The sequence below is a fragment of the Budorcas taxicolor genome, chromosome 16 (genome assembly GCF_023091745.1).
Source record: "Budorcas taxicolor isolate Tak-1 chromosome 16, Takin1.1, whole genome shotgun sequence".
NCBI classification, from domain to species: Eukaryota; Metazoa; Chordata; class Mammalia; order Artiodactyla; family Bovidae; genus Budorcas; species Budorcas taxicolor.
Genome location: NC_068925.1, coordinates 6,646,373 through 6,673,643, shown reverse-complemented (window position 1 = coordinate 6,673,643; position 27,271 = coordinate 6,646,373). Strand labels below are relative to the sequence as shown.

Sequence of the window (27,271 nt, the reverse complement as noted above, 5' to 3'; positions counted from 1 at the left end):
ATTAATATAGGGATTTAAAATACCTTATGTGGATGAATAAATAACTAAACAACATTATCAGGTCATCAAAAGACAATATATTTAGATGCAGAAAGAAATCTGCATCACAGAACAAAATCATTACAGTACAACATGCTATGAGCAGACAGATAAAAATTACCTGCTACAGAGCAGTCAGGAGACCTTTCTGAAGGCAGCCTTGTGCATTTAAATAAGGTCCTAGTTGCTGGTTGCTGAACTGCCAGCAGCCCAGCGCATCACACCTTAGATAACAGAGCCCTGTATCATCCACAATATTAAAGAATCATTTGGGAAAAGCTGCATTGCATTACTTTTCTTGCTACTCACCCTCTTGCCCAGCAAGTGGGCCATCTGAATGAAAAGGGGAAAAAAGTTTTAAAAGCTAGAAACCTACTATTCTTAACAAAAAAAAAAAACTTTTTTTTTTTTTTGCTTGTATGATATAGTATCCTTGGGAGCTTCCATATCCTCTTTCAGGAGCAGTAGCGTATTAAAATCTCATCTACAGAGACATATTCGTACATCTGACAATCACTGACCTAGGGAATAATTGCTTGGTTTATCATCAAGGGAAACCACACGATTAATGTGCTGAGGTGGGGGAGCGGGCAACCAAGGTTCTACATGAGGGACCAGGAGACGTGACAACTAGCCAAGAGGAAGGGACTAGAAGACCAGATGCTCTTGAAGTCACAGCCACAGCTTTCTCAGATACTGTATTACGGCAACAGACCTCACAAAAGGGCAGGTCTCCCTGCACCTGTCTTGACACCAAAAGAACTCCCTGGGAGAGGTGATTCCCAAGAAATTTCATTTACTTCTTCAGGTGATCCAAATGGCACCCTACTTTTCTCTCCATCCCTCATTCCCAACCACCAGAGATGACTTCAGCCCTCTTACACTCTGAGAGATACACAGAGTCAGTATCAGCAGAGAGCATAGCTGCTCAGAACTCAGAAGAAGGGCACCCATTTCGGGGAGTCTTGCAGTCAGATCCTGCCCTCAAGGGGCCTGGAACGAGAACAACTTCTCTAAATGGAAAGGTGGCTACTGATGCTGCTCTTCCATCACCGCAGAAGAGACCTTCCGGGGACTAAATTTGTCAGACACCCTCCATCCACCCGGTGAATTTGCCTCTTGCTTCCAATGTGACGGAATAAGTGACCTATTACACTCTAGCCTGTGCACCTGGAGTGGATGCAGAGCCCAGCTCTTAGAGCACAGAAAAGGTTTGCGGGACGAGTTCAGCCCTCTCATGTGGCAACAGCTAAATCTGAAGCGCTGCATCTGTACATTAGGCAAAGAATATCCAGCCCGGAGGACAGTCACTGGTCAGATGTTAAACTGCTGAAAGAGAACAGGATTGGCCAACATGGGCCAAACCCAGCAGAGAGGTGATCAAAACGCGTTAGCTCCGCCTGTGAAACGTTTGCAGGCACAGGGAAGCTGAGCTTTTCACGGTGACTGTCGTTTCCATTAGGCATGAGGGGAAGAAATGGGGGGCAGCTTTTCCAGGCTCACTCAGGTGGCCCCGAATGTCTGGGCCCCACGGGACTTCCTGCTCCAGCCCCAGTGGAGCTGACACGCCCAGGTCTTCAGCAGACCCCAGTCTCCGGGAGCGTTCTGGCCTCAGCCTTCACGCCATCAGGAAGGCGAGGTGGGGGGCGCCGGAGACGGGAGCCTGTGCGCAGCCCGCGAGGTCTCTGCCTAGGAGCCGGAGAGGAAGAGAGACACAGCTGTTAAACCACCACCCAGGTGCTAACGCAGGAAGTCGAGCAGAACCCCTCCCTTGCCCTGCCAGTGCCCCCCGGCGCTCATACCCCCCACGCCCACACACACGCTGGACACGCTAACGCGCCTGCACACATCTCTCTCCTCCTGGGAATCAGACAGACTCGCAATGGACTCATCCAGGGCTGCTGACCCTTGGGGCCACGTCGGACCAGGCACTCCTTCCAGACCCAAGGCAGCAGGTGAAGGTGATCAGGGCCCCATGGTTAAAGCACCCAGAGGTACATCGGCCAAAAGCCCAGGGCGAAGAAGCGATACTGCGGCAGGCAGGGACTCCTTGGCTTCTGATGAGGGTCCCTACTGCTGTAGGTCCCCCAGTCCATCCTGAAATCGGTCAGCAGAGCAGAAACCAAGTTTCTCCCATAAACTGAGATCCAATATTCAACCTTGTGAGAAATTCCTCCCCCTAGAACAGTGTTTCCCAAGTGTTCCATGTGCACCTGAATTGCCTGGCCATCCAGGAAGATTCTGATTCAACAGGCCTCGGGTGGGATCCAAGAGCCTACATGTCAAACGAGCTCTTTCCTTGTTAACATAACAAGGAATAAAGCATGAGAACAGTGGCACATTCCCATCTGTTTTTCCTATCCCAGAAGCAGTTAAATGTCATTTTATTCCGCTGGCTGTAATCTCTTTTAAAGAATTTTTAATCTCTTTTAAACAGAAAGCTCATATTTTAGAAGGAACAGTCCACTAAATTCTAAGTGATCTCCAAAGTTTGTTTTTTTTTTCCCCAACAATGAGTTCCATGTTGCTAGTGTGAGTTACAGCACAGAGTCCTTTTCTGATTTGAAAAAAATCAAAGGTAATTTTTCCTTAATTCTTGTAGAGGTGCCAAAACACAAAGTTCAGGTGCCTTCTATAACATCCTTCTTATATTCCCCAGAAGGTGGTGCAAGAGAGCCATTCCTCCACCACTCCAGTCACTCTGTGGACTGGCTTTTGCTTGTCTGAGGGTCAATCATCAAGCAGTTTGAGGCAGTTTTGGGGGTCGGGGAGTGGGTGGAGAACACAACCCAAAATATAAAACAAAAAACCCAGAAGGCTTCTGAGAGATTCAAGTTACTCAACAATTTTATTTACCCATTCTACACACTCACACACACAAAAAACACATTTTAAATACATTTATACACCTTATAAGGATCTGAGTGCCATATTTTGACATCAATGTCACCAGATTAAATTAGAATGCTGCTAAGGATTTACATTCCTTCTTTCAACAGAGCTGTGCCTGGGAAACCTGGAGGGCAGCTCTACTGGGTGCGGTTCCCAATTCAGTCCATTCCCGGCCCATAACCCAGTGAGCATCATAACCCAGGGGTGCTCAGCTCATTACCAGCACCTCCGAGGGCACAGCTGGTGACCAATCCTTTGTTTTTGCCACAGGAAAACTACCACCATATCAGAATGAATTGATCTTGTTACTTCTTGTTACACAAGAAAAACATACATATATACACACACAATTCAGGTACAAAGATCAATGAGTCATGGGTCCCCAGTGAAAGGCTTACTGAAAAAAATACTTTTGCAAAAGTTTCCTTTAAATTGTTATTAATTAGACTATGATTTAGAGCCAAGTAGATGGCAGACTAAAACAGAAGCATTATCCAGTGGAATGCTACAGCCCATCGCAAAGGAGGCTGAGGACACAGAAAGTTCAGAAAGTGAGATCCTGCTTAGAAATGGGGGAATGGATAGGATGACTTCAAGCAAAGGCAGTGATATCAGGCTCTGGGCTTGCATCTCCTTAGCTGAGTTTACAAAATACCTTACAAGTGATGTTCAACATTCACTTTCTACAAAATGACTAGAGTTTGGCTGCTACTCTAAAAGAAAATGCCTACTGAAAATCATAGTGTACAGAACTTCCCCCTGAAGAAACTTCCTTTCTTTGCAGGACATGTGCAATAGACAGAGAATTACAGTAACATGCATACAGTGTGAACCCGTACAATTAGAAAACAGTCAGACTGTCAGTTTACAGATCTTAGCAGAGGCTGTCGGTTAGTCAGCATAGGGACCCTACCACAGTCTGTCAGGCAGTCAGCATATAAATACTTCTAGATACAGTGTTCTGAACATGAGTCTAAATTAAACCCCTGGACATACTTCTGATATTTGAGCTCAACCCTGCCAATGCTGCAATCTGATTCAATTGTAAATCAAATTAAAATTAAAATACTTAATTCCAAGAAAATTAAAATATCTAATTCAAATTAAAATATTTTAAAATGTATACTGAAAACCTGTGTAAAGTTATGAAATTTCTGGGAAACAAACACAACATGGCCTCTGGGCTTAGCAAAGACAATGGAACGTGCACAAGACTACACAGCCCAGACAAAGTTCCCTCAGTTATTAGACACGTGTTCCCCTGTCCCTGGGCTACACCAAGCATCAGGGAGTTTCTCTGCTATGCAGAACTCCTATTCATAGAGACACCATAAGGTGGATTTATTTCCAAAAAGCTATATCCTGTTTCTTCAAACTGCCAGTGCTTTTGAAGAGCAAATGCAGGTTGTAAAGAGGAACACCCAGAACCTCACAGGAAACACTCAACCATTTAGTTTAGGTAGGATACAAATATCTTGTTCTCCTAACCCAAACTTCTTGAGGGTTGGCGGAAAGTGAAAGTGAAGCCGCTCAGTCGTGTCCGACTCTTTGCGACCCCAGGGACCGTAGCCCACCAGGCTCCTCCATTCTTGGGATTTCCCAGGCAAGAGTACCGGAGTGGGTTGCCATTGCCTTCTCCAGGGGGTCTTCCCGACCGGGGAGAGAGGACAAAAAAACACACAGAACCAAACACCAGAGACAAAAAGCAGACACCTAGCACAGTGCATCTTTTAAAGGGTTTTCTTATTGCACTTTGTGACTGAATGCAAAACCACCTCCTTACCAAACCAAAGCAAAGACAAGACACATAATAAGTAAGAGCTAAATTCCATTTAAGGATTATGATACAGGGGAAAAAAAGCTGTCTAATCTGCTTTAGATTCCTCTTCAAATCTGTCACAGAACTCATTCAGTTTTAAAGCAGAAAAAAGATAATTGACTAGACAGTGATTTTTCCTTTCCCCATTTTCTAACAATAGACTGAATGTTAAAGCCTTCACCTATTTCTCCCATATCATAACTGAAGTGAAAGTCACTCAGTTGTGTCCGACTCTTTGCGACCCCATGGACTTACACAGTCCACGGAATTCTCCAGGCCAGAATACTGGAATGGGGAGCCTTTCCCTTCTCCAGGGGATCTTCCCAACCCAGGGACTGAACCCAGGTCTCCCACATTGCAGCCAGATTCTTTACCATCTGAGCCACCAGGGAAGCCCAGCAAAAGGTGCTCTGGAGTTTGTCCTTTCTTATTAGGATTTGTGATAGAGACATAATCATAGTGACATGTATGTGTTACCATTACATGGGCATGCGGGCTTCCCTGGTGGCTCAGTTCGATCCCTGGGATGGAAAGATCCCCTGGAGGAAGGCATGGCAACCCACTCCAGTATTCTTGCCTGGAGAATCCCCATGGACAGAGGAGCCTGGAGGGCTACAGTCCATGGGGTCACAGAGAGTTGGACACGGCTGAGCGACTAAGCACAGCACACCACACACTCAGGTCAGAAGGGGAGAGGAGGACAGGAAAGAAAAGACAGGGAACAGAATTCTCTTAATACGTGGAGTAAAAGCTCTATTCCATTCTACGCTCTCCTGACTTCTTCCTGCTGAAGCTTCTCTGGAGGGATCTTGCTCTAAAAACCGAAGGGTGCTGACATCCTTGCCGTTGTCAAGTTCTAATTTCCGGTGTCCACTATGAGGCTGAGCCCACCTCTGGCTTCTCTTCTTGGGGAAGCAAACCGGCACATGGGGAGAGTGGCGAGATATCAGCAGGCCGAGGGCCCAGTGAACGCCCCAGTGCCCCGCATCTAATGCAGGGGTTTGTAACAGGGTAACACGATGCTGGTTTGTTAGGAAATTCTCTTCTCACTAAGAGTACAAACAGCCCAAAGCCAGCTGGGGATCAAAATGCTCTTTCTCATGCAGTAGCTCTGAATCACTCTCACCCCACAGCATCAGAAAAGACCGAATGCCCATTTGGGCTAAAGATGCCACCAGCCAAGCAAAGCTAGACAAGGCAGCCTTGCAAAAGTGCCACACGCATCTCCCAGACCACATCATCCTGGGGGACAGTCCCAGCTCCCGACCCTTTGTCTCATAAGCGCAGGACAAGAGAAAAGGCAGAAGGAACTCTCTACTCCACTTTGACACCCACTTTCATAGACTCAGTGTGTGGCTCTTCTGGAACTGTTCACTTATAAATTACATGCCCATTCTCTAAAATAACCTTCTTCAGGGCAAGGACTTTTTCTCCTGTTTCTGTGTCTCCTTCCTCCACCACCAGCCACCCAGCCCGAAATTCCACAAACATGGACACCAAGAACACATTATATAATGCCTCAACAGGAAGAGCAGGTTATCTTATGTCTGGAAGGCAATTTCGAGCAGAATCTAGGCAAGTGGCCTCTGAAAACTGGCTGTGATGTCTGACCAACTTAGGATGTAGGAAAAAAGGACTCAAGGTCACAAGCCAGCTGCCTGTGATGATAACCCTTACCATCCCACAAGCTTCATCTCAGTGCTTCTCCCCAGTGTGCTTGGAACTCTCAGCTGCTATCCCAGGTCATCCATATGATGTAGGGATCTGTTCCCCATCACCCTGCGACGTAAAGGGTAAAAGCTCAACTGGCTGCTGCCTGAGGTAACAATGAAGGGGTGACTTCATTTAATACCGTGATCAGCTCACACAGCTAACTCCAGGGAACTGTTCTTTCAGAACTATGAGAAATTCAGAATTCCTCGGTTGATGCTTTGTCCAAGGAACCAATGCCCCAGTGTTTCTCCAACCAACATCATAAAATGGAGTGCAATTCAGAATCATCAGAGAAGCTATTTAAAGACCCTAATCCTTGAGACAGAGTCAGAATTAAGCCCAGAGTGGATCCAGGCATGAGTATGTTTCACAGGCTCTATAGGGGATTCTTATGAATACTCCTAGATGAGAAGCACAACAAAAGGTCTCCTGCTGGTCAGACGCTCAGTCATGTCCAACTACAACCCCAGGGACTGCAGCACACCAGGCTTCCCTGTCCTCCCCTGTGTCCTGGAGTTTGCTCAAATTCACGTCCATTGAGTCAGTGATGCTATCAAAGGTCTCCTATTACCAAATAAGAACATCCCTGGCAAATAGCTAACTGTCACTGGTCACCTCTAAGAGACAGATTGATAACTTTGAGGTGGGGAGTCCTCTCTCTCTTTTAAAAATCTCATGAGAAACCTAGACTTGCCTTTCAGATAAATACACATACATGTATTCACATATTCTGTATACAAAATTGGTGGGGGGTATGTCATTGCAGGCCACCAAAGAGCTAAGAATCACTACTCTAAGCATTTCCAGTTTAACCCTGCAGAGAAAATAAAATGATACAGGTAAATAGTAAGAGCTAGATCCCACTGGATTCCAAGACTCCTCTGGACATCAAGATGAAATAAAACAGTACCTTTAGTGAGAGAGATTAAATTTAACACTAGGTTTTCCCAACATTTGGGGGAAATTTGTTCATATAAAAAAATTTTTTAACTTAAAAACTGATATTCAATATTGAATATTCCTTTTTAAGTTAAATAAAGGAATAGTGTTGAATATTACTAAAAAACAGCAAGCAGCTCTAGTGAACCCTTCTCTGCCTTTCCCTTGAGCAATTCAAACCTCAGCAATGACTCCTGAATCTAACTCTGTCCTTCTGAACAGTCCCAGACAGAGGTCACTGGCTTTGGCAGGAAAGTTCCTGTGGTTGGCAAAGGAGCTGGGAGCCACTGGAGAAAAGGGATACCTGCCGTGCAAGGGCCCTGCTAGAGCTAGAGACCAGTCTACTCTCCTAAACCTCACCCCGCTGCAGCCTAGACACCTACGTCTGAAGAGGACAAACCAAGGTATTTCCCACAGACCGAGAACCAGCTTCCCTCAGGGCACTGGAGACTTCGGGATTGCTTCTCATGAAAGGGGACAAGAATTCTCATCCTATGTCTCCCTACAGGCTTCAGAGCATCTGTGGATGTTCTGTAGCCTGGGCTGACCCCTGCAGGACCTGACTTCAGAGGAAGGGAGAAGGGAAAGAAAGGCTCCCCCAGGCCAGATCCACCAAGGCCCACTGCAGAGAACAGCAACAGAGGCCAGACTCCCCTCGCACCCACCACCCCTCCCGTCCTCAACAGACACACAACAAGGCCACGTGTCACACCAGACAACCCAAAGGGGACGTGAGAAGGGGGAAGAGGGCAGGCAGGCATGGACGGCGAGGGGAGCACACCTCGGGGAGACGAAGGCGGAGGGGAGAAGGGCTTCTGGGTCCCCCTCCACCCTGTCCCCACTTTACCAACACAAGGACAAGACTGAGTTTATAGACACTGTGGATGGACAGGAATATGGCATGCTCAGCCTCAGCCCCAGCTGCGCCAGTCACCCCAGGAGAGGGGAGCCCTTCTCCTCCTCCTCCAAACCGCCCCAACCTGTCCAGAAACACCCAGCTCGCAAGCTTGCCCCCGGGCAGGAAGACTCACACCACAGACTAGCTAAGGTTGGTCTGGAAACACGTGACCTCACATTCTTTGCTGAGATTCACGGTGTGGGGCCGGGAGGGGGTGTGGGGGCTGGAGGTGATATGACTCCTCGGTGATTAGTGACAAGGGCAGGGGGCCAGGATGGGAGGGAGACACACGGTTACGCCACCGGAATGCTGACTTGGGTCTTCGGCTGGTCGGCCCCTTCTTGCGTGTCCAGGGCACGGAGCGGGCTGAGGGGCTGGAGGGGCCGGCTCCCAACACTGTAATTTCTTGGACGCCTGATTGTATTCGAACTGGACAGAGGCGTAAAGCTGTTCCTTCTCATCCTTACAGGGGTTTGGCTCTTGGGAAAGTTGTTCTGATTGGAAACGAGGGACACCACACAAATGAAAGCCAAGCCGAAAGCTCACTCATCAAGGTTAAACAACGCTTGTAACCACAACAGCCTCCTCCTCTCCTGCTTCTCTGCAGACAGGCTCTCTCGTAAGACCTGGGCCATGACCTAGTCCCCCAGCCCCAGGAAGCTAAACGTTGTAGGGGGGAGAAGTTCCTTGAGCATCACACTTCGAAGCTAGAGAGAGGCTCAAAGAAAGGAAGGGGCTTATTTAAGATCACTCAGATTACCAGGGCAGACCTAGGAACTAACCTACACTTCCTGACCCCACCTTCCAGGAACCAACTTTCCAAAAGGAGCGCTTTCCGGGGGGTGGAGGGGGGGGATTTGCATTTCACTTCTGCCAAACACTTTCCGTTTTTCATTGAATTTCCAAGAGCCAATTGTCACGGTTAAGACTCATGAAAGAGATACTAATTTTCAAAAATAGTAATTCCAACATCTCTTCCTCTTGGAAGTAAGCAGACTACGTAGGACATGAGTTCTGGATCTGTTTTTCCTTCTGGACATAAAAGAAACCCCAGTCTCTCGATGTCAGAGGTTCAAGACTCAAGGTGGCGGGGAACCTGCATGTCATCCATGGAAAAATACTTACAGTTGGCTTGTCACGGTGAGTGTTCACAGCCTCCACGTTGAGTTTAATTGTTTCCACTTTGCACCCTGAGAAAACAGAGAGGACTTCAGGAAAAAAAAAAAAGCTTCAAGAAAAAGCCCTTCGTTTCAGTTTGGTAATAAAAGAACATAGATATTCCCAAATACATACAGACATCCTTTCAAACATGGGAGGCAATGAGGGAGCCTCCAGCATACAGGAGTGATGAGAGTGAACTGCTAGGCAAACTTCAGAGAAAATTTAAAAATCCTGACCTTCCCCAACCCCCACCTCCTGCCCAGTTCCCAGGCTCATCGTTACCGTAGGCCACGGGAGTAAGTTTGAAGATGGTATGGAGAGGGCACCTCAGGTATGGTAGCTCATCTGAAAGCAGAAAGTCCAGGTGGAGGAAATCTCAGTATTATGAAACAAGGTCAAGTTAGTGGAAGAGAGCATCCAAGGGGCTCATGAGTTTTCTTTATCCTGATCTGGAGTTGGACAACTCCCCCTCTAAACCCCAGACAATTATCAACACAGCCTCCAAGAAAGCCACCCAGACTACTGAGTGGCTCAGAAAGGAAATAAGCCCACTTCAGATCCTTCCTTGCAAGCAAAACAGAAGTTAAGTGCTGTGACCAGGGGACCCACGAAGGGAAGACTGGGCTTCAGGTGGGTACGCCAGAGGTCAGTGAGCAGGCTTCTCAGCAGTGCAGGAAGATCAGGAAGGGAAGGAAGGGACGTATCAGAGATACAGGAGCACTTCCTTACTGCTACCCCAGAAACCTGTCTACCCCAAATTCCAAGGATGAAGATGCTTCTAAGACACCACCCTCCCTAGAGCTAAAGTAACATGCCGGGAATGTTCAACCACTTTTCTACTGCTGCCAGGCGTGTGAGCTCAACGCTGCCCCTCCAGCCAAGCAGGACCAAGAGCCCCAGCAGCAGCCACTCTCCACTGAGGGCTTTTGCACCAGCAGAGGAGTTGGCCCCAAGGCTGCTGGGAGCCCCACACTGCTGACTGAAGAATGCACTCCAGTCTGAGTGGAAGAAGGGGAGGTCTGGTTGCCAGGCAACTCGGTGCCACCCCAAGTCCAGCCTCCTCCCTACCCCCCCATGGCACCTGCGCCCTTGTCCAAGAAGTAGGCCAGGAGGCAGCGCATGACAGCCTGGTGGGAGATGACGAGGACATTGCCCTGGCGCTCCAGCTCCATGATGACCGGCTCCAACCGCTGCACCAGGTCCTGGTACGACTGCGGGGGAAACAGAGCGGGCTGGTCGGAGGCCAGACGCGAGCTGGCAGCCAAGTCAGTGGCCGTGTCCAGAGTTCAGAGGCTGCTTCTTTCTCCCCAGATGGCTTTCCTCGTGGAGGTTCAGCAGCTTCGTGTCACCTGCTAACCACCCCCATCCCCGGTATCGCCTGAGAATCTTCAGACCCTTCAAGAGCTATATGCAGACCAAGAAAACTGCACATCAAGAAAAGAAAATCTGAATGCAACCTGCGTTTTGTATCTTTTTTGTCTCCCTACAGAGTAGGCAGAGTGTAAGGCAACAGAGGCTCCTAGGGATCTCCTAGACCCTGTAGGTTTATTTTGTTTCCCTTTGCCTCACAAATCCCTAGACTATAAAGCCACTTAGACCAGCAAGCGATTGTAAACACTGTAGATGACAGGAAAATCCTCATACCCCAGATATTTACTTGGTGCCTATACCTGCTTGGGTGGGGATAGAATTAAAAAAAAAAGAAGTTATGGGGACTTCGCTGGTGGTCCAGTGGTTAAGAATTAGCCTTCCAGTGTAGGAGATGCAGGTTTGATCGCTGGTCATTGAAGTGAAATAAGATCACACATGCCACGGGAAGCTTAAGCACATGGCCACAACTAGAGAGAAGCCTGTGCACCCAACGCTTGCCGCAATGTGAGATCCCACGTGCTGCAACGGAGACCAAACCCAGTCAAATAAATAAAAAGAAGTATTTTTTTAAAAAAAAGTTAAAAAAGACTCTGCTGATTCTAAAATATACTCAACAATAGAAGCTATCTTGTCATCCCTTACCTGGGGATCTTAACAAATTGACTGCCCAAGCTGAACTAAACACAGCAGGACCCAAAAGTAGGAAGAAAAACTATGTGATACCTCAAGTACCCCTAGAAGGTCCCCAAACTCACATTCAATCCTTCCCCCCAAATTAAAGCTAAACCCCAAGCAAAGGATGGGACAGTCGCCCCACAGGAAGGAATCTCACCTCCCCTCCAGGATAGCGGTACAGGTATTTCTCTTCATCTCGAAGCGCAAACTCGTCCGGGTACTGCTCCTGAATCTCCGCATAAGTCATCTCCTCACACACGCCCTGCAGGAACCACACAGCTCGGGGAGGCGAACGGACACACACAGCCCCCCAGATAAAGAGGTGACCCTGAGGAATATCAGTCGTCAGCGCCAGGCACTGGGCCGGCTCCCTTCACACACTGTAACTGACTGATTCACAGAATGAGGGCTCAAGCTCAAGCTGCTGCTTTCTCCTGTGGCTGGGGAGCTGAGAGGTCAAGAAAAGTCAGCAGGAAAAAGGAGGGGAAACAGGGAAGGAGGCTCTGGGGAATTCTTATAGGAGGCATAAAAATATACAGAGGAAGGAAGGAAAAGGAAGTGTCTACTTCTAACCTCAAGGACACAGAAATGCAAAAACAAATTTGGAAAGGACTTTTCTAGAAGAGCTGACCGAGTGACCTAAGCAGAAATCAGACAAGATGTGAGTTGTCAGCTATTTCCTTTTCCTCGGAGGAAAATATATGAAGAAACCAACTGGAGCTTCACTCTCCCCAGGTGCTAGGGGCCATGTCAAAAACTGGTTCCTGTGTTGGTGCAGGCACATCAGGCAGCGGGAAGCCCCAACTGGGGACACAGCTGTTCTCACTTCCTTCTCAGACCAGCCCCAGATTCAGCTTCCTCAACGTCTCTACTTGGCAACCCCAGTTTTCTAGATAGCACAGCCCACATGGTGACTTCTGAGTGTTCCAGCCTGAACAGGAGACCTTAACTGGCACTTTAGCCATCAGATCCTTCCTACTCACAGCATCAATCTCATTCAGAATCTTCCACTGCTCGTAGGTCACCCCCAGAGATTCCGCGGTCTGGATAGTTCTCTTCAACTGGCTTGTCCACACTTTGAGGTCTGCTATCTCCTGTTCCTCCAGAAACTTCCTTAGAGCCTGGGCAAACTGAGTCATGAAACAAAACATGTAAGAGAAAACACAGAAGCGGACTTCCCTGGTGGTCAGTGGTAAGGACTCCACGCTTCCACTGCAGGGGGCACCGGTTTGACCTCTGGCTGAGGAACTAAGATCCTGCACACCAGGCATGGTGAAGTCGAAAAGAACACACACACACACACAGGACTGCCATTTCAGCCTAAAAAGGACAATGTGCATGACCCCAATCAAACTCTGAAAGGTGCTACATAGTTATAATAAGCCCAGGAGGAAATGAACTTCAACCAGAGCAGCCTGTACTGTGCTGGGCACACAAGGTGAGCCCAATAAATGTCTGATAGCTGAATGATCACAGTAGAAATGGTTCCAAGTTATGCACCGTCCAGTGCAGAGCTGCTGCTGCTGCTGCTAAGTCGCTTCAGTCGTGTCCGACTCTGTGCGACCCCATAGACGCTGCCTTCTCCGCTAGTGCAGAGCTAGAATCCGTGAACAAGAAAACGTCTCTTCGCTGAAATCGCAACTTAAGCCTAATAGGATTCAGTAAGAAGTTAAGGGGATCGAAGAGATGACCGCCACCACGTCCTTCTCACCCTAAGCTGGGGAAATCCAGCCTGCTGGCTAACTACTCACCTGTTTGCCTCGCACTGAGAGGCCTGAGTCACCCCCAATCTTCCCCAGGAGGTTGGACTCGCTCTCTCCATGCCGGCACAGGTAGATGGTGCGAGGGTGGACGTGGATATTCATGAGGTAGTAGACGATCCTGCTCTGGATGTAGTCCTGGACTTTGTTCACGAGAAATCGCTGGCCCACGTTTATCACCTTGATGAAAGAAAGATCCCTGGGACAAAGCAGGGGAAAAAAAAATCCCCTGGGTATGAAAATCTGAGCATAACAGAAAGGGAAAGGATCTGCAGAGTGACTTGAGACTCCTAGAGGCTCTTCCGACTCTCCCACGATACCCCCACCCACGTGGAAGGAGCCAAGTGGAAAGAGATGGGTCACTCACTCCTCAGAACCAAGGTGCGGCAAAACGCCCTGAACGTCTTATCGGGCAGCACCACATCCTTAGTGCCCGCCCTGTGCTAGGCACCGTGACTAAGCGTGCTGAGCAGAACTCAGGCTTCCCCTCAGGGGCTAGACTAGATGACCTGGTGATTTTGCGAACCCTGAAGTTTGCTGAGAAGCACAGCATCCAACTCAGGTGGTCAAGACAGTTAGAGTACGGCAGCTCCCGAGAGGAGGGGCAGGCAGGAGGGAGCAGAACCACAGACAGACGTCTCTGCACATTCCCTCCGTCTACGTATCGGTCCAGCTTTTCTCAAAGGCACTCACAAAGCCTGCTCTGGGGCCATCATGGAATTTTTCTCACTATAAAAATAACAAGTGTTGGGCTTCCCTTGTGGCTCAGTGGTAAAGAACCCACCTGCCAGTGCAGGAGACACAGGTTTGATCCCTGGTCTGGGAAGATCTCACAGGCTACAGAGCAATGGAACCCGTGTGCCACAACCACTGAGCCTATGGTTTAAAGCCCACAACTGCTGAGCCCTCACACCACAACCACTGAAGCCTGCGTACCCCAGAGCCCATGCTCGGCAATAAGAGAAGCCCCCACAGTGAGAAGCCCACACACCCAAACTAGAGAGCAGCCCCCACTCGCCACAACCAGAAAAGAGCCTGCACAGCAGCGAAGACCCAGCACAGCCGAAAATAAGCAAAACTACTTATGAAATAGTAACTGCTTATTCCAAAAAAATTTTTTTTTAAAAAGATGCAAATAAGAATCACCCATAGCCCTACCACCAGAGGTAACATCTATAAACACACACACACACACGCATATTCTTCTTGAATATTTTTCAATGTAGGACTCTGCACTAACTAAAGAATATACTATTACGCCATATCTAGAGCAGCAGTTTTCAATTTCTGTATTAAGTAACATCTCCAAACACGAACATTGTGGGCAACACACTCGAAGGAACTGAAAGACTAAAAGCATGAAGCAGAACGTGGAAGCAGTTTAACAATGGGCTATGCACACTCACCATTCGCTTGGCTGCAGAGCTGTATTCTTATCTCAGCAGAGCTGCTCTGACTACATGCTTTCATGAAGACCACCTTCTCATGGGTCTCCCTGCGCACATATCATTCTTCAACATGGACTTGGCATTTTGCTACAACTCTTATTGCTCTCACACATCAACTTAACCTGCATTCCAGGCCACACTGCCGATAGGTGCTGCCATACTAAGTAATACATAAAAGCCATATACGTGTGTGTGTGTGTGTGTGTGTGTGTGTGTACATATATATATGTATATATACGTATACACATGTATGGCCTTCCCTGGTGGCTCAGCTGGTAAAGAATCCACCTATGATGCAGGCGACCCCAGTTTGATTTCTGGGTTGGGAAGACGCCCTGGAGAAGGAATAGGCTACCTACTCCAGTGTTCTTGGATTTCCCTGGTGGCTCAGATGGTTAAGTATCTGCCTGCAATGCAGGAGACCTGTGTTCCACCCCTGGGTTGGAACGATCCCCTGGAAGGGGGCATGGAAACCCACTTCAGTATTCTTGCCTGGAGAATCCCCATGGACAGAGGAGCCTGTCGGGCTACAGTCCATGGGGTCACAAAGGGTCGGAAATAACTGAGCAACTAAACAACAACATGCATATGTGTCTGTGTGTGTGTGGGTGGGGGGTGGTGTGCTTAGTCGCTCAGCCATGTCCGACTCTTTGTGACCCCATGGATTGTAGCCTGCCAGGCTCCTCTGTCCGTGGGATTCTCCAGGCAAGAAAATTGAGGTGGGTTGCCATGCCCTCCTCCAGGGGATCTTCCCAACCCAGGGAATGAACCCAGGTCTCCTGCATTGGCAGGAGGATTCTTTACCACTGAGCCTCCAGGGAAGCCTCCTACACATGTATAATAGATTATGTTTTATGCAAAATAAATTGACATATTATGTTATTTACATATGTAATATATGTGCACATACACATATATATACACACACACACACACACACAATAAACTTTAAAAACTGATCAGAAACTGATGACACACCTTAAAGGGGTGCCCTACAACACCCCAATTCAAAACTACTGATCTAGAGCACTGGTTCTCAACCAGGGGTGAGTTAGCTCCCCAGGGGACATTTGGTTAAATCTGGAAACCTTTTTGATTGCCACAGCTTGGGACAGCTATGGGTATCTAGTGGCAGAGGGCAGGGGTGCTGCGAAAGCTCCTAAAGTGCCTGAGACAGCTCCCCACAGCACAGGTTATCCAGTTCAAAATGTCCATCGTGCTGAGGTTGAGAAATCATAGTCTAGAGCACACAGCTGAAGAACTTATGATGAAAAAAACACTCTGGTGTTCAAGGGTAAGATTCAATCCATTCAGAGGCCACAGAGCCATATCTTTTCTCCCTGGAATGATGTAAACACAGGTCTGGATGGTCAGAGGAAGACTACAGACAGGGTGAGAAAGGCTCCTTTCTCACATGCAGCCCCTGCCTCGGCCCTCAGACCTCGGCCTCAAACCTTACTTGTCATGGCTGTCTGGGTCAAGGGGTTGATAGGTGACTTTGTAGCACTCAATCCTCTTTAGGAAGTCATCCATCACATTCTCCCTGTTCCTTTCAGGGTAGTCGGGGCTCGACACCTTTACCTCCTGGAATCACAGGAAGAGCAGGGCCCGGTCACAGGTCTGCTCTCAACAGCACTTCTGCAAACAGCCACTGCTACATAAAGCAAAGCAAGGCCAGAGAAGAGGCCTTTCACGGGAGCGCTGGTGATCCCATTCATTGAGCAGCGCCCGCCCCCCGTCCTGTGACCCTGGCAACCAAGAAGGGAGAGACAACTGGGGAGTCACGCGCCTGCCCTTGGCTGCAGGACAGAGGCAGTCACACAGCTGAAGCAGCGCGCGGGCCCCGATCCCTTCATGGACCTTCCTGGGGAAACAGAATGGGATTCAATTTCTCCCCATGGGCACTTAGAATAAAGTGCATGATCTGACGCCTGGCTGACCTGGACCAGACACCTCCTCGGCAAGGCCCCACACTGCTGGGAGAGTACCACCGGGACATAACACATGGACATCCATCAGCACAGCACGGTACAGCCATCAGATGGGCACAGGTATAAGCTGTGACCACACCCAGCGAGGAGCCCAGAACGCTGACCCGAACCTTAGACCACTGGTGGGCCGACAGCCTTCATGGAAGCTGGCCCAGACAGATAATGAAGAGTCTGATCCATTCTAAGAACATACCTAGGTTTCAGCACGTAGCTGATAAACAGAATACAGAGCCAGGACTCCTACAGTTTAAGCTGAGCCTCTATATTCAACAGCTAATTCTTACTTTATTCCTCAAAGCCTGCTTCTTCTCCCAAGGAAAGCGTTGAGAAGTATAAAATGGGGTCCTGGCAGATCTAAGAGCTCATCCTGTGCTGCTAAACATGTCTATCTCTCACTTTCATTACCAAGCTGACTCTCCACCCACCCCCAACAACACACACACGCAAGGCATAGAGACATGTGTGCAGGGGGCTCACCTACCAGGATGTTGGCAGCAATGACGTCAGGATCATCGCACACGGACTCCACAAAGAACACCTGCCCAGGGGGAGAAGGCAGCGATCAATGAGTCAAAAATGGCCAGCCTGTCAATTAAGAGCACACGTTCACACTTGCCCCACCCCAGCCACCATATCCCCCAAAGATTTTCTTTCATGAAAGTGGCCTTCAAGGGCTCTTCATTTAAAAATAGCTCTTACCCTATCCCCAGGGCCTCATACATACATGCTAAGGAACTGAGAAAGGAACTGAAAGAAAACATTCAAGTTTTGAGGGTAAGGCACCAAGACGAGAGAATCAGGTGTCCAGCCCTGTCCTTCCCCACCAAAGTCAAGCAGGTCCACACATGGCTCCTAACTCCCCACCTTCACCGACCCTCCTCTTCCTCCAGCTTGGAGGCAGACCCTGCTGCTGCTGCTGCTAAGTCGCTTCAGTCATGTCCGACTCTGTGCGACCCCATAGACGGCAGCCCACCAGGCTCCCTCTTCCCTGGGATTCTCCAGGCAAGAACACTGGAGTGGGTTGCCATTTCCTTTTCCGACGCATGAAAGCAAAAATTGAAAGTGAGGTCTACCTTGAAGGAATTCTCCTCGGCAAAGCTCAAAATCAAGTCCCTCCTCTCTCGAGTGGTATTGGTAGCATCAAACACCTGGGAAGAGAGCCCACGAGGCAGAGGAATGGGGACCGGGAAACACAATCCCACCGAGGTGGACCCAGGGCGGAGCGGTGCAGCTAGGCTGCTACAGGGGTGGAGACGGGGAAGAGGCAGGTAAGGCTTACCGCAATCTGCCCGCTCTCCTCCGTGAGATACGCCTTCACGTCTTCCAGCGCCACCAGGGCACACTGTCTGCCAGGACAGCAGAGGAAATCAGCCAGGGGACTGAGGCAAGGGCAAGCTCAGGCACAGTCAGAGACGCGAACCTCTGTGGTGCCGCAGGGGTCAAGTCCCTTCTGTTCAGCTTCCCCACGGATCAAAAGTTTTCCCCAACTGGACCTTTCAACTTCCCCATTATTCTTATGCCTTCCTGGATCTTTCATGTTCCCCGGCCCCACGTACATACCTCACTCTCTGGAGGCTTAGCCTACAGCAACACTCACAACTTTGAGTCCTGTTCTTCTACCCACCCAAGTCCACAGTGATCCGCCCAGTGGGTAATTTCCACTTAAAATTCCCACCAGGTGTTAACTAAAAAGGAAACCAAGCCCCATGACATCCAGTCTCACGATGGCCAAGGAAGGGCTGGCCTGGCGGTCAGGCCTAGAAGACTCACTTGCGAATCTTCATGGCCTCCTCGTTGTCATGCCGGAAGAAGTCATAGGACTTATAGGACTTGACTGCTTGCCGCCGATACACCCCAAGATTAAACACTGCAGAAGACACCCACACCCTTTAGCAGTGAAACAATACAATGTCCCAAAGCGAACTTCTCGGTCTAATGTCAGAGTGGCCAAGGGGACTGAAAAAAGCACCATGGTATGCTAGCAACAATACAAGAGTAAGAATCAGATTAAGTTCAAGCTCTGACTTAACAGACTCTGGACAAGTCTTAAATTATGTAACTTTCAATTTCCTCAGCCACTTCGGCTATTCCACAGGGACACTGCTAAATAACACAGATGTAAGGGCTCTGGAAATGTAAAGCCCTATACTCATTTAATTCTTAATACTCCTATCAAAGGTATTTCCCCCAAATTAAGCCAATCCAGCCAAGGCCAAGAGGAACAAGTGTATGGCCAGAGAATAAAGCCGGTAAACCAGGAAAAACCATAACTGCTGCCAGGAGCAGCCTGTAACCTTGATGCCAGGGACAGAAAGTCCCCCAGAGGCCTGGGAGGCCCAGAACTGATCATTTCCTCTCCCACAGAATGCACAGCTGCACCTACCTTTGGTGGGCACCCCAATCCAGTTGAGGTAGCGTGTAAGTTTCTTGGACACGTACGTTTTGCCACGGGCTGGTAAGCCAATCATAACGATGAGGGTTGGAGAGTTTGTCATGTAAGATGCCCATGCTAAAGGGAAATGGAATGGAACAGAAATAAATAATGAGAGGCCAAGTAAAGAGTGTGCAGGAGCCTAAGCCTTCATGATCAGAACCTGGTTTGATTCTCATACACCTCAGTGAGGCCAGGGTCCAAGAGGACTGGAAAGGCAAACCGAGGTAAACCTCCTAAAAGACAAAGTACCCGAACTGAGATGTGCCTTGCCCAAGGTCTTCACAGAGGTACACAAGGTGAAAGAGAAAAAAAAAAAAAGTGGCCAGGAATAGAAAGACAGTAGCCATAGCATCTTCCTCAGCATTGAGAATATTTAGTAACACGGGGTGACAGCGCCATGGAGGAAGGCCTTGGGCCTGGAGATTCTACCAGTGCAGCCCTGAGCTGGCTCCAGTAACACATCCAACAAACTGTCTCTCCTGAGGATCCCATCCGCCCCTTCAGAGCCACAGGCAAGAGTTATCTTGAGGATCAAAAAAAATCCTGCCCTCCACCTGTTTGGGCCTTTGTGCTCAGGCCACAAGTTTAAGCCAGAACTTCTAAATGACTTAGATGGTGTCAAAGCCTATCTGGGTGGCTCAGATGGTAAAGAACCTGCCTGCAGACACAGGAGACCCAGGTTCGACCCCTGGGTCAGGAAGATCCTTTGGAGAAGGCAGTGGCAACCCACTCCAGTATTCCTGCCTGGAGAATCCCATGGACAGAGGATCCTGACAGGCTATGGTCCACAGGGTCACAAAGAGACACGACTGAAGCGACTCAGCACACACAGCACAAAGCCTCCATGACACGGGATCTGACTAGACCTCAGGAATGTCGTGGTCAAGCTGGCCCACAAGGGCATTACAGCCAGCCTGCCTCAAAGGCCCAGATAGTAGCAAGACAGTTTAGAAGCAGAACAGCCACTGGTCTGCCCTTCCTTAGAAAACGGATTTCAAGAACGCTCATTTACACAGACAGCTCTCCCTGGGCAGGCAGGGGCAAACCAGATGCTCAGAGGCCAGGTGACCCGCCTGAGAACATACACTGAATCACTGGGATCCGCTTTTCTCCACAAAAAGAGCCTCTGATGAGGATCGGCTTACTCACAGGCCCTCCCTGCCTACCCTGCCAGGAAGGAGTGGTGGAGAGGGCCCTGCACGCTGTTAGTCACAGCCCTGGGGCCAAGACCCAAACGCAGGTCATCGGGAGGGACTCGGGCTCTGCGTCTCCTACGAGGGAGGCCCTGTGCACAGACCGCATGGAATAGAGTCACGTGCACCTTCATCTTCCAGAAGGCATCCAGCAGGTAGCTGCTGCTTCTCTTCCCCGGGACAAGGCGACCCTGGAAGGCTAAGAAACAATTCAGCAAACTGGTGGTAACTGGATGGAAATGTCATCTTTCACTTTTAGAGAAGGGAAGGTAAAAAGGTCTCAGTGGGCAGAGGGGCGTGGGTACAGAACAGACCTTGGAAGGAAGAGAGTTTCCTAGGAGTGTTTGGCAAGAAGTAGCCAGTAGCCAAACAGGGCCCTGGCAGTGAGCGAGGGGTGGGTGCCCAGACTTGGGGTCAGAGGAGTTGGCTTTTAGCCCTTCACCCACTGGGGACATGGAAAACTCCCGGGCCTGAGCAGGAGCCCGTCCAAGGTAGGGGATGAGCAGCAGAAATGATTTTCGTCTCTGTCCCAACAGGGAGCACAAGGGCAAGCAAATGCATGCTGCAGCCTCGCTGATGTTAATCCCTGACCTCTTGACCCTCAACAGGCAGCTTGGTTGCCTCAGGTTTCAGGAGTCTTAACTTTCTCCAGCTCCCTTTCCAATCCCCGTGGCTTGGCTCATTACCTGCACCTCCAGTGCTGCTCGGCCCACACCTTCCAGCCCATTACGCACCTCCCCCAAATGTCCTCTTACCCTCCCTGAAGCTGAAAATGAACTGATGATCCCTGGGAGATGCTCTGAAGCCAGCCAGGGAACCAGCTGCTCCATGTTTACCAAACAGGACAGAGAGTGCTAAGAACAAAAGGAAGCACGGGGCATTAAGGACTCCCCTTGGCGGCCCCCAGCACAGCTCCCCCTCTGCCTGCGACACACCCACACATACCTGCTGCAACACGGCTGCTCATTTACCGCAGGACAAAACAAAACCATACTTTCTATCTCAAAGTACCGCATCAGCAATAGTAGGAACACTCTGTCTTGCCTGTCACAAAACAAAACTATCACACTTCACACTGATTAATTTCAGACACAATATGATTATAACATGTGCTGTGCTGTACTTAGTTGCTGAGTCATGTCCGACTCTTTTCGACCCCATGGACTGTAGCTCACCAGGCCCCTCTGTCCATGGGGACTCTCCAGGCAAAAATACTGCAGTCAGTTGCCATATCCTCCCCCAAGGGATCTTCCCAACCCAGGGATCAAACCCAGGTCTCCTGCATTGCAGGCAGATTCTTTACCATCTGAGCCACCAGGGAAGCCCACGAATATTGGAGTGGGTAGCCTATCCCTTCTCCAGGGGAACTTCCGACCCAGGAATCAAACTAGGGTCGCCTGCATTACAGGTAGATTCTTTACCAGCTGAGCTACCAGGGAAGCCCATATTATAACATATCTGTTGACAAAGTTTGGAAAGCTGAAATTCTCTTCTGCCTTCTTTATGCAAGGTTGAACTCACTTTCTCAATCTTAGACTTATTTTCCTTCACAAACACACTTAGAGGAAATGAGCATGTGAAAACTTCCCTCCTGTAGACAGAAAACCTGAGGCCCAGAAAAGGGAAGAGCTTGGCCCACAGTCCTGCAATAGAAAGTCAAGGTCAGGGCCCTGACCAGACTCCCAATCTCATGACCGTCCAATTAGTCCTAGTCACCAGCTCTTGTCAGCACCTGACGAAGGGAACCAAGTGGCCAGCACAACTCTGAGCTATAATCTAAACCTGAAGGGTAGTCTAGAAAGCCCACAGTTCCTGGCTTTCTCATGATCAAGGTCATCTTCCACTTTTTGTTCTCAATAGCCCCAATGTTTTGAAATATACTGCCCTATGTGATTCATTAGTAATACCTTCTCTGTATTCATCAGAAGTCATAAAACTGCCAATTAGGTCTGGCCGTTTTACTGATAAGCCTAATATATCCAAGTTCTGCAGCCAAACACTGAGAAAGTTAATGTTTTAGTTAACCAGTGCAACTATAGCTTAATGCCCAATTTCTATCAAGTACTTTGGAATATTAAAAACTGCTAACAATACAGAACTTTTGAGGAATGCTAATGAGTGTTTCAAAGTGTCTGTCTTTCCTCAGAGTATTTCTACAGGAAAGCTGCTGGCACAAAAATGGAAAGGTATATATGCAAGGATGCTTATTACATTGTTGTTGGTGATGGAGGAAAACTGGAAACAATGTAAATGTCCATCAGGGAGAGGCAATATCCATATAAGGCTGACTGAAGAATGAAATAAATTTGAACTTATCAACACACAAAAAATGTCCAGGATATAGATTTTTAAAAGGAGCAGGGGAGAGATGGCAGCAGAACAAAAAATGTACAGTGTGAACCTATTTTCACTAACACCAGAATAAGATTTTAGAAAGAATCAAACTTAACAGGCACAGGCAAAATCATGAGAAATTTCTTGCTTTTCACTTTCTTTCTGTGTTGTAATTAGGGGAAGATTCATATGAATCTGTCTCATGAAGATTCATGAGAACCTGTCTGTTCCAGACCTATTCAAAATATCAAAGAACAAAAGAAACAAAGAAAGAAAACCAGGTGGACCTCCCCGGCTACCCCTAATTCCTGCTTTCACTGAGCCCTGAAACCAGCTGTCTCAGCACCTTAAGGGCACCTCAGCCAGCACCACCCCCCTTCTCCCCAATCCCGGGAGCAGCTGAAATTTCAGTAATGCTCTTTTGGAGGCTTTGGCTCTCTAAAGACATTCTACAGCCCTCCAGTTCAGGCACTTCCCACAGTCGAAGTCAGCCAACAAACAGGTGTAATAAGCAGTAATGGGATAATGGGTGAGCTATTAATAGAGCAGCTACTGGGTATGAACACTAAGCAGACTGGGAAACCTGTTGCAAGAAACAGGCAAGTAACAGAGAAAAGGGAAATAAACACATACTCTCATAACTGTATTTCTCCTCGGACTGTGGCTTTCAAAATCTCACAGTCCAAATGCGAAAGGAGAACAAAGTGGGGTAAATAAATGACAGTAGCTTCAGGAGAACCCAGATGCCTCCAATGGGGAAGATGAGGGTAGAATCTGGAAAGGGGAGATCAAGAATTAGAGTCTAGAGAATGGAAAGAGACTTGGGATTATTGTTTCCTTGACTAATCAAAAGACCTCAAGACAAAAAAGCTGCAAAATAGTTAGGAAGGCAGGTAGGAGAGTCCTTTGGAGAAAAAAGCAGAGCCAGAAGGGCTGACACTGGGCACTGGGCAGGGTCCATGACTCCCACGGTTATCAATTCCCCACCCCCAACTACCACCAACTGTTCTCTGCTCTTTTTGGACTCAAGTGTCCTAGTAAGATGAAGGCACCTCTCTTTAAGATATGCATTCCATACCCCCAAATCTGGGCTACCATATTGTCAAACAAGAGGAGAAAACACTTTTTATTGAAAATATGATTCTTTACAGGGCTCTTTTAAATAGTGAGATTCCAGCACAGCATTTACCACATCATTCAATCTATATATAATGCTGCAGGAACACACACAACATGCAAATTGTCACCAGTGAAAAATAACACAGTTTAGCCACAGGCCCAACATTCTTCTAAGCGCTCTCCTATATATACGCATTCAATTCTCATATCACTCAGAGAGATACTATTAGTATCCCCATTATATCAAAAAGTAAAGTGAGGCATGGGGCAGACAAGCAACTTGGTTAAAAGCACCTAGCTAGGAAGTAGTAACAAGATTTGGACATAGGCAGTCTGACTCCAGAGGCTACACCCAAACATCGTGCTATAGTAGCTATCTTCCACAGGGTGCTTGCTCTTAGGCTTCCTCCCCCGGCAGAGAAAGAAGACGCTAATCATACAGGTCTTCCGTATGCACCAACCCCAGGATCACACCCAAACAAGCCGCCTTTGCTGCAGCCAAACCCCAGCAAGCTTCATCAGTGATAGGTAGGTGAAAAAAGATGATCTTCATTAATCACGAGACTGGCACAGGCATGGCATCAAGGTTGATACTCTGGGGAAAGTTTGGAACATGAGATGATCCCAAGTCTCATGCTGGTCGACTATTTCCACCTGCTGATAAATATAGCCACTGGTAGGGTTCCAAGGGGACTTGGAAGCAGGGACAAAGTGAGCTTTCCTTGAGTTTCCCCAAACATCTGTGGACCAAATGCCCAGGACCTTTTGACCTGGGCGATACAGTCTTGCAGTCTGAAGGATGCTTAGGCATGCAGATCATGGGGACAGGAAATACCACTTCATCTCTCTGCAAACCCACCTGCTGTCTCTGTCTAAAAGATGGGCATGGAAATACTCCTGTGAAACCCATCCCCAGAGGAAAATAGTTCGCAAAATATAAAGACTAAACTTGTAAGACAGCAAAGTGCCCCAGATATGGCAAGAAGTGAAATGTCATGGTCAGTTTCCCTTAGGCCTGTAGAAATGAGCAACTGGTTCCAACCTGCAATTTCTGCTGTGAGCAGCACTCTCACAAAACTTAGCCCAAGAGATTAAGGGAAACTCTTAACAGTATCAGCCCCAAGGAATTCCTGCACCCTGCCACTCTGCCTTACTCACTGCATGTATAATACTTACTCTAACTTTCTGCATCAATTGACTGGGCAAATACTCCCAGGATAGAGGAGATAAAGATTCAGTTAAAGAAAGCAGGAAGAAAATGCTGGGCTACACCAGCAGTCTAGCCCCAAGGACAGACATTTCAGAGTCTACTTTTTCAGAAAGGAAATTCCCCTGGTAGACTTTGTTTTAAATTCCTATGTCAAAGAATTATTTCCCACTCCCACTCAGCAGCAAAGTCTAGAATTACAACAATATTCCTAAAATAAAATCCTGGGACAGAGCATTCCCTCCTCTTCCCCAACACTCACAACATTTCTTCTCTGACATTCGGAGACTTGCTTTGGTTTCATAGCTATTGTTGTTCTGTTCTGAGGAAGAGGCAGGATTCCCAGACATGGCAACTCTTCAAATGTCTGGAAGGGACAAAAGGAATGTAAAGAAGAGAAGGAAGAAAAGAACCCTTAGAACCCCCAAAAGAGGACCACTGAGGTACAAGTGACAGAACCCTGGGCCAAGTGTCAAATCCAGCTCTCCTTCTCCCAGTTAATAGTTACATGCCCTAGGATTCATGAATATCTCCAGCCCTCTGTTTCCTTATCTATGAAGAGTTGCACCAGAACCCTGCACTTATAACGCTGACTTAGGAGTTTACATTCACATAAATTATCTCCTTCAATCCTTCCAATAATCCTATATAAACAGATTTTGCTCCCATTGCTACTTCTCCCCATTTTAGATTAAAAAAAAAACTGAGGTTAATCAATTAAATGGCTTATCCAAGTTCCCTCCTAACCTCAGATTCCAGGTTAAGAATCTGGGGAGAGTGGTGGCATCAGGTGGGGCTAGGGTGGGTTGTGACTAGATCAAGTTCATTATCATAAAGCAATCGTAGTCCAATGGTAGGATTCAGTTCGGGGGGGGGAAAAAAAATGAGAAGTGGGAACATCACAAACATGTCCCCCAGAAGAAAAACCGCAGCTGGACCTGGGGACAGCCCCCGGACGCCACCACTTTCCCTTGTGGTGTTACTCTCAACCCCTGGTCCGCACTCCCTCCCCATACATCTCCTGGGAAGCAGTCAATGGTAGAATCACCCTGCAACTAGAGGCGGTAAATAACTTTCCCAAGGTCACTCGCAGCATAAGGGGTAAGTCCTGAGTCTTAACTGGAGTGGGAGAGCCCCGAGTTCACTCCGCAATCCCAGACAAGGGACTCGTGAGAAAGACCCCCAGTGCTTCAGGGACCTTGCAGTTCTTCCACTGACCACGCACATCCTCTGAACTCACCCATCAGCTGCGGCTCTGGGTCCCTAAACGTACGCACTCCAGGTAATGCCTGGGGTGGGGGCGGGGGAACCGGACTTGCCCCAAACAGCGTGGCTTCATCTTCCCGCACCTCATCAAGGTCCAGGCAGCCTGCCTCCTGTCGCCTGCCAAGCCCGTTCAAGGTGCTACACAGCCGCCGTCCACCCTAAGACCCCTCCCGCCTGCGGCCCCGGTACCTACCCGTAGAGGCTAACAGGCGGGAGCCGACTCTGGGGCCGGGGTCGGGAGCACCAGCTGCCGGCGGATCACGTGCCCTGCAAGGCCCCGCCCACCCCGGCCTCAGCCCTCACCTGGAGAGGTTCCTCGGCCAATCGAGCGCCCGCGGTCTCCGGGGGGCGGGGCTCGCGGACGCTCGCTCGGGTAGGAGGAGGGACCTGTGAAGGTGAACTAGCGCGAGCTCGCGAGTCTCCCAGCGCCGTGGAGGTTGGCTACACCGTTGCTTGGCAACTAGCACGGCTGGGGGCGGGGTTAATAAAAAGCCGGACTTTTTTTCGTACTATCGCGAGAGTGAACTAGTGGACGTCTTGAGGGGGTGTGGCTTTTTGGTGACTGGAAAAAAAATGTTTGAAGATTAACGCTCTCCTCACTGAATCCCGGCGGGATCTCGTTAAATCCAACCACTGGAGCACACACTTTAGGAAGGTACTTTGCTTCAAGTTACAGAGAGCGGGACACAACTGAGCGACTAACATGTGCTAAAGTAAACCACCAAAGGACTTAAGCGGATCCCATTTTAGGATGTTTGCATAGTCCCTTCGGTCAAACACTGTAAACTAAGAAAATCAACTACTCTTTTCGCGGAACCAGGGACTTCCGGAAGCCGTGGTCGTACTCCAGCGGATTTACCACCTTATTTATTTTCCCGTTTACCACCCACGCTGTACCGGTTGTTATGACCATCTTGAAGAAACAAAGAGGAAAACTGCTCCAAGAGAAAATTGGGTCCTGAAAGGTTTGAAAAGATGTGCTGTTTCCATATAACTTATTCAGAGGCAGACA

General features: G+C 48.6%; 1 protein-coding gene across 4 annotated transcripts; it reads right to left on the bottom strand.

Annotated features, from left to right (window-relative positions):
* PFKFB2 (6-phosphofructo-2-kinase/fructose-2,6-biphosphatase 2) lies at positions 1 to 26,680 on the bottom strand. Of its 4 annotated transcripts, none has more exons than XM_052653432.1 (16): positions 26,563 to 26,680; positions 25,256 to 25,360; positions 19,090 to 19,215; positions 18,477 to 18,573; positions 17,986 to 18,052; positions 17,780 to 17,854; positions 17,188 to 17,244; positions 16,175 to 16,299; positions 13,259 to 13,466; positions 12,491 to 12,637; positions 11,665 to 11,769; positions 10,543 to 10,672; positions 9,744 to 9,806; positions 9,426 to 9,490; positions 8,615 to 8,794; positions 1 to 1,728 (listed from the first exon to the last, which is right to left on the bottom strand). In XM_052653432.1, the coding sequence occupies exons 2-16, from the start codon at positions 25,341 to 25,343 to the stop codon at positions 1,666 to 1,668; spliced, it is 1,596 nt and encodes a 531-aa protein (XP_052509392.1). In that variant the 5' UTR covers positions 25,344 to 25,360; positions 26,563 to 26,680; the 3' UTR covers positions 1 to 1,665. The 4 variants fall into 4 exon arrangements, with proteins under 4 accessions (XP_052509392.1, XP_052509391.1, XP_052509394.1 ...); XM_052653431.1 differs by lacking the exon at positions 26,563 to 26,680 and adding an exon at positions 26,453 to 26,507; XM_052653434.1 differs by lacking the exons at positions 8,615 to 8,794; positions 26,563 to 26,680 and adding an exon at positions 26,453 to 26,507.
* Positions 26,681 to 27,271: the final 591 nt, after the last annotated feature.

What these genes read in the sequence shown, in the direction of transcription:
- PFKFB2 (XM_052653432.1), bottom strand. Translation starts at nt 25,343, where the DNA reads ATGTCTGGGAATCCTGCCTCTTCCTCAGAACAGAACAACAATAGCTAT. An exon ending in GAGGCCATGAAGATTCGCAA is followed by an intron (nt 18,053 to 18,476) that starts GTGAGTCTTCTA and finishes CTGTCCTGGCAG; the next exon opens with ACAGTGTGCCCTGGTGGCGC. An exon ending in TCTCAGTGCGAGGCAAACAG is followed by an intron (nt 12,638 to 13,258) that starts GTGAGTAGTTAG and finishes TTCATGACTCAG; the next exon opens with TTTGCCCAGGCTCTAAGGAA.